The following is a 6,671-nucleotide window of genomic DNA, read 5'->3' on the forward strand; positions in this document are numbered from 1 at the left end:
GCTTTCTTAATCTGTTCCGACGCATTGCGATTTATCTAAGAGATATAATATCAAATACAGGTACCTACTTCCCTATATTAGCTGAGTAGGAGATGCCACTTCCAACTCTTCCAACTAAAATAGTATAGAAGAGCTACATGCACCTAAGTATTACCCTTACCTTAAGGTAAAGAGAAAGTAAGAGGCACGCAGATGCCCGAAACATTCTCACTTAGCTACAAGAGCTACGGGTGCTACGAGCCCCACATCATCTTCACCTCCTAAATCCTTACAGGTGCCCCTCACTCAATGACGTTATGACTCCGTTTGTTGCTGCAGGTACAAACGAAACTGAAGCTTCACTGCTTCTGGGGAAGTTACATGTATTAATAATTAAATCACCATAGCTTCCCCAATTTCAATCTTACATCTCCATCTTCGAATTATTTCTGCCGAATTGTAATTCACCATCTTCCAACCAGAAACAATAAGTCAAAGTCACAAGTCTAACAGTTATCATGTCGATCCCAACCTCCACGTCCGTTGTCGAGTCCGCCGTAATCAAGGCGCCTCTCAGTCACGTCTGGCATCATATCAAGCGTAAGTTCAATATCTGACTTCGGTTAGTCACGACCAGGTATCTAACTGAATTTCTCATTAGTCCAGAATTTCCACAACTTCTGGTCCGCCCTCAAGTCGAGTCAGTATGTTAAGGGTACTAGTGATGAGACCGATGTTGTGAAGTGGACCTTCAAAGATGGCACCGAGCTCGAAGTGAAGCAGGAGGAGCACAGCGTATGTTCATTTCATCCACCTCGTGGCTAGCTTCTAACCATATTATAAGACTATCAATCACTACATTACTTACAGTGTCATCACCGCCAAGCCTGAGCTGACCTACTCTTCCGTCCTCTCTACCATTCGCTGCTACGCTGTTACTTCGGGCGAGTTGGAGGGAAGCACCTTTGTAGAATGGACTGGAAATTTCTCCAGCGATGCTGATGCAGGTGCGTATCAATTCCTACTCATCTGGACAGTTCTACTCTAGTTTGTGTTTGTGTCGCAAATGAGCTGACAATATTGCGGTAGGTGTTATTCAGGATGCCAAATTCAAGCGTCGTGATGCCCTGGCCGACTTGGCCAAGGCGGCGACAAGCAAATAGACTGACGATATTCCTAGCAGTAGACTACCTTTGGGGAAATTCTAGGGGGAAGGGTGAAAAGTCTTGTCTTGTCGATGTATAATTAAGTAGCTATGGCAGACAGAAAAGGGTATGATAGGTATGCAATGAAACACTGGTACTAGTAGGAGACAATCAGAACTCATGATGAACAATCAATAATGCTTCTTTGAAATGAGTCGCATCTATACGCTAGGTATTCCGTCTAGCCCGCCCATTCCATTGTGAATACTTAAGCCAAGCCATCGGCCACAGTCAATATATTGAGATGACTATGTTAATAGATTAAATCAGCTCGGACAGCGATACTTCAGACCGCGAAAGCGGTAGCAAATAACCAGATTAGACACCTATATCCTATATCTAGTAACATACACGTATGTTGTGTTTAGTTTGTTATCATACCGTTGCACAATTGCTTTGTGCAAATGTTTGAGAGCTCCCTGTTGTATTTTTCTTTCTCTACCTACCTCTTAACGCAATGTTCGTTCGTCAACTATAAAATTCAATAATTTGGTTTTATTACAATGAAAATCAAACTCTTATTAGTAAAGTGATATAATAAGTTTCTTACCCTTGCCTCCATATCCTTTCAAAGCTTGCATCTTCAGATTCCCAATCTAGAAAGTTTAAGACGACTATTAAACAATAGGACAAGAGTACTATTGATACCTAGAATTATTTCGGAAATACCAATCGCTCACAATGACAACATACAAAACTTCCGGGCAAACCATTCGACCCATATACACAAAAGAGGACCTCAACAAGATAGAAGCAGAACTAGAAAGAGCTGGTCTGTTTATTGAATACAGAGGCCACGGTGGTTCGTACTTTAGAAAACTAAACCCCCTGCCCGGTCAGGGGTTTGTTGAAGCACCACCTCACTCTCAGATAACACGAAATTTTATAGATTTCAAAGGTGAAAGGGCGCTTAACTTCGCCATCTCAAAAGGATGGGAACAATGGTTTACGCCGCTTATAGTTTCAACAAGGCCGTTTCGTGGGCCAAACCTGTCCTCGGACGAAGCGAAAATTAACATGGCGAGTGAAATAGACAGTTGGGAGTCCACTGCAATGTGTAAAACCCTCTTCGAAACATTACAGAAAATATTACCTACCAATATCAATAAGATCATTGCATTTGGCTTGGGACAAATTGGGGATGTGGAGTTAATAAGCCCAATGAGAATATTTGACGTCCAAAGTCATAGGGAGCACGCCCTAGTGTTGACTGTAGCCAGGGCTTTGAATGGAAGGAAAGGTACGAACCAAGAGAATAATGTACCCGTTTATCTTCAGGATCCTGCTTACACAACTGTATGCAAAAGCGTCCTTAGTGACACATACGGGTTCAAAATTATCGACGGGTTTGGTGCCCGTGGCTTCACAATGGTTGATGAGAATACTCTCGTCATGGGCCACCACCCTAACTATCCTCTCCGGGAGATTATCGCAGATATTGCCCGACCCGCCGCTATGTGTTGGTCGCCTCCAAACCGGGAACTATTTGAGAACGAGCCTCCACGCCGTAAAATATATGCCACTGACGTTGACTCTGTCCGTGTTTACGAGATGCTAAAAGAGTACGAAGAGACTCCTATTCCCGGCTTTCGTTCTAGGAAGCCTTTTGCCGACCATGATAATTTCCAGATAGAGTGGATGGAGGAACCATTTTACGACAGCGTATGGTATATCCGAAAACAAAAGACTTAGTATCTTTAATTTAAGTAGACCATTGTAGCCTTTGTGAGTATGAATACCTAAGTAAAGAGATTATAAGGGAGTTACCATAAACTAAAGGCCTTGTTATATCACACATCTTAAGTAGGTAATTTATAGCTGAACCGTGTGATTAACATCGGGATGTGGCCTAGTCAATAGCTGTTACTTATAACGACATGTGATATCTTCAAATAAAGCATATAATTGTCGCTATTGCAAGTCCGAGACCTGCTAAGTAACATTTCATCACTACCACTAACTATAGGTAATGCCATAAATGGTAGGCATAAGGTGACATGGCTCGTCTAAACCCCACCTAAACTATGGCATTTTATGGATTCCGCAGACTCCTTTAACCTAAATCCTTGCTAAATCCAGTAGGTATCCAACACTGAAGTGAGGAGAAATGGTTCTATAGCATCGGGGTAGATCAATAGAATAATGCGGAGTATTATATATCATTTACCATTGGCTATCATTTTCGGTTCATGGGTTCTTGAAATACTGCGGTATCAAAAAGAATGTGCCCTCACGTAGCACTTCATACTATCCAAAGATCAATATCTACTTCACAGACAAAACGTGGAAGAACACAGCTCAATAAGATAGAACAAAATGGCGCCTCCTTTTAGAGCTGACCATATAGGGTCATTACTAAGACCTCAATCACTTCTAGAGGCTCGCTCAGGGCTCTCATCGCCCTCCCAAATGTATTCGCTTGACATTCCACAGTCAGTCAAAGATGCGGAGGCGCAAGCAATTCGCGAGGTAGTTCAACTACAGTTGCAGAAGGGGGTCCGACCCATTACAGACGGGGAATACGCTCGCCACATCTACTATGGCGGCTTTTTCGAAAAGCTCTCTGGCTTTGAAGCCAAGCCAAATCTTCCTATCCCAGATGCATTCAGAACTGGCTTTCCAACAACTACTGGTCTTGCAAAGATGGGAGCGAAGACCCGGGCCGCAGTTATTTGCACAGGTAAAATCGGATATAAGGATTCACCTTACCTTTCAGAATGGCTCATGCTTCGTGACAATCTACCTGAACATCTATGGCATGAAGCCAAGTTCACTATTCCAGCGCCGAACTATCAGCACATTCAGCTTAAACCAGGCACAGCATGGACTCAAGGATCGGGGTACACTTCCGACCAAGAGTACTTTAACGACCTCGCGAAATGCTACTCCTCTGAGCTTCGCACACTCTACGATGCCGGTCTCCGTAATATCCAGGTAGATGACCCACATCTGACCTACTTCTGCTCCTCCCAGTTCATTGAAGGGTGCAAGAAAGATGGCACCAATCCAGATGAGCTTCTTGACTTGTATACTCGGACTCACAACCATATCTTGGCGAACAATCCGGCAGATCTACACGCAGGGATGCATCTGTGTCGAGGCAACATGTCTGGGTCTACACATTGGGTCTCGGGTTCGTACGAGAAGATCGCGTACAAGCTCTTCAACGAAACAGATTATCAGACCTACTATCTGGAATTCGACGATGTCGAGCGGGCGGGTGGTTTCGAGCCTTTGAGGTTCCTACCTAAAGGCAAAAACGTAGTATTGGGCCTTATTTCGACGAAGACACCAGAGCTAGAGGATCCAAACATTGTTAAAGAGAAGGTCTATGCCGCCGCTGCCATAATATCCAGTGCACAGGGGATAAGTAAAGATGAGGCGTTGGAATGCCTTGCCGTTAGCCCACAGTGTGGGTTCAGTAGTAGCAGCTTGGCTGGCGGTTTGGGTATGACGATGGAAATAATGTGGGAAAAGTTGCAATTTGTGCGAGACATCACTCAAGAAATATGGAAATAAGAGGTATTATCTTTTTATGGGTTCATCTTCGAATAACAATGGTATAGTTGACAGAAGATCAGTTAAACGTCGGGTACCTTATAAAAAGAAAGTTTTCATATCTTTACTGACGTTGTTTCCCTATCTCAGCACAAGTCCCTTGTATAAGGGGCAATGCTATTTGTACATAAACTTTAGTTCATTTTATTACAAGACATACATGGTCGTTTCCGATATTCAGCATATCAAGTCCGAGGCACTTAATATCTAGAATATTGCCCGAGTTTATGAGGGGTTATTGTATCGAATTTTTTCTATGGCTTAAATAGGAAAGTAATTTAATAGGTAATATTTGGCATGTGTATCATTTTTTAAGCGATTTGATTGGGTATACGACTTGTATATATGGGGTATGGTTTAGCATTTTAGCCGAAAATTAATTTTAAAAGTTAAAATAGCTTTAATTAAATATATTATTATAATATATATAAAGTTATAAAAAAAGCGTTGTTTTTTTATAAATAAAATAAAATAAAATAAAGTAATAAAAAAAATAATATTATATAATTTAACAATAAATGGTTAAAAATTATTTAATTAAAATATATTAACGAAACGTTTTTTTATTTTTTATTAATAATATTATATATTTTTAAATATAAATAAATTATAATATATTGTTTATTTAAAATTTAAATGGTTAAGTTTTTTATATTATTTTTAATATTTAAAATGGTATTTTAAAATTTTTTTAAATTTTTTTTTCGTTAATGTAAATAAAAATGTATTAAAATTTAAATATATAAATAATATAAAAATAATTAAAGATTAATATTTTAATTTATGAAATAAATGTTAATTAATTAAACTATTTAATTGTTTAAGTAAAAAATTAAAGTATATTTAATATTTTTTATATTAAATAATAATTTATTTTATAAAATAGTTTTATTTTTTATTTATTTTTTTTTTTATATAAAATTTAATATATAATATAAAATTTATATAAAATTATATTAATATTAAATATATTATAATATTTAATTATAATAAAATTAATAATATAATTAAAAAAAATAAAATTAAAAAAAATAAGTTTTTAATTAATTTTATTTTTAAATTAAAAATTATTTATTTTAATTTTAAATTATAATATATAGTAAATTTAAAAATTATTATTAATAAATTTTATTATTTTATATTATTAAATAAAAGTTATATTATTATATTTTTTCGGAAATAATTTAAAACCGGTTTTTTTTTTAAAAGTTTTTTTAAAAAAAATTAAAAAAAGTTATTATAAATATTTAAATATTTAATGTTGGGATACCAGTCATGTGCCATGCCACGTGACTAGGGTTGTGCCAACACACACCGCCCACGCAAGGTCCACACACATGTAAATAGATATTCTCCCACTTGGTAAATCTTTTACCTTACCTAATCAACTTAAACCAATCAAGCAATACAATTCAGTTACCCTTTCTTTATTACGTAATACATACAGAACCTTGTCACTCCAACATTTAAATTGGTTAATAAATAATATTATTATTTATAATAATATTTTTTAATTATTTAAATTAATTTTAAATAATAATAATAATATTTAATTTTTTACAAAATATAAATAAATATAAATAAATTAATAAATAAAAAAGTAATAAAATATTATAATATTATATATAAATAGTTAATATTATTTTAATTAATTATTATTAATTTAATGCGTTATTATTTTAATATGTTAATTTAATATATTATTTTATTTTAAACTTTATTTTAATATTTTATTACCTTTTTTTTTTTTATTTATTTATTTTGCGTAATAATAGTTTATAATATATTAATTTTATAATATTTATTTATTTCCAAATAATCTTTTTAACCTTTTTTTAAAATTATAACGTAAGTTAAAAGTATTATTTTTTTATTAATTATTTTAATTATATATATAATTTATTATTAAAATTTACTTATTATAATAAA

The 6,671-nt window shown here is 35.3% G+C and overlaps 3 protein-coding genes across 3 annotated transcripts; all 3 read left to right on the forward strand.

The window, feature by feature from the left end:
• The first annotated feature begins 261 nt into the window (after positions 1–261).
• On the forward strand, positions 262–1,517 carry F4817DRAFT_39382 (uncharacterized protein). Its single transcript, XM_049307412.1, has 4 exons — positions 262–579; positions 641–774; positions 824–986; positions 1,069–1,517. Exons 1-4 carry the CDS (start codon positions 498–500, stop codon positions 1,140–1,142), a joined length of 453 nt encoding a protein of 150 aa, XP_049153459.1. The 5' UTR covers positions 262–497; the 3' UTR covers positions 1,143–1,517.
• Positions 1,518–1,865: 348 nt separating this feature from the next.
• On the forward strand, positions 1,866–2,876 carry F4817DRAFT_362849 (uncharacterized protein; the record flags this gene model as incomplete). Its single annotated transcript, XM_049306578.1, has 1 exon — positions 1,866–2,876. The coding sequence occupies one exon, from the start codon at positions 1,866–1,868 to the stop codon at positions 2,874–2,876; it is 1,011 nt and encodes a 336-aa protein (XP_049153460.1).
• Positions 2,877–3,259: 383 nt separating this feature from the next.
• F4817DRAFT_354988 (UROD/MetE-like protein) lies at positions 3,260–4,988 on the forward strand. Its single transcript, XM_049305598.1, has one exon. It carries the CDS (start codon positions 3,501–3,503, stop codon positions 4,701–4,703), a length of 1,203 nt encoding a protein of 400 aa, XP_049153461.1. The 5' UTR covers positions 3,260–3,500; the 3' UTR covers positions 4,704–4,988.
• The last annotated feature ends 1,683 nt before the right edge of the window (positions 4,989–6,671 follow it).

This window comes from Daldinia loculata, assembly GCF_022478755.1.
Source record: "Daldinia loculata strain CBS 113971 unplaced genomic scaffold F4817scaffold_123, whole genome shotgun sequence".
Lineage (NCBI taxonomy): Eukaryota > Fungi > Ascomycota > Sordariomycetes > Xylariales > Hypoxylaceae > Daldinia > Daldinia loculata.

Excerpts from the sequence above, each read along its gene's own strand:
- F4817DRAFT_354988 (XM_049305598.1), top strand. The coding sequence starts at position 3,501 with ATGGCGCCTCCTTTTAGAGCTGACCATATAGGGTCATTACTAAGACCT.
- F4817DRAFT_39382 (XM_049307412.1), top strand. The coding sequence starts at position 498 with ATGTCGATCCCAACCTCCACGTCCGTTGTCGAGTCCGCCGTAATCAAG. Across the intron at positions 580-640 it reads CGTCTGGCATCATATCAAGC|TCCAGAATTTCCACAACTTC; the intron begins GTAAGTTCAATA and ends ATTTCTCATTAG. Across the intron at positions 775-823 it reads TGAAGCAGGAGGAGCACAGC|ACTATCAATCACTACATTAC; the intron begins GTATGTTCATTT and ends CCATATTATAAG.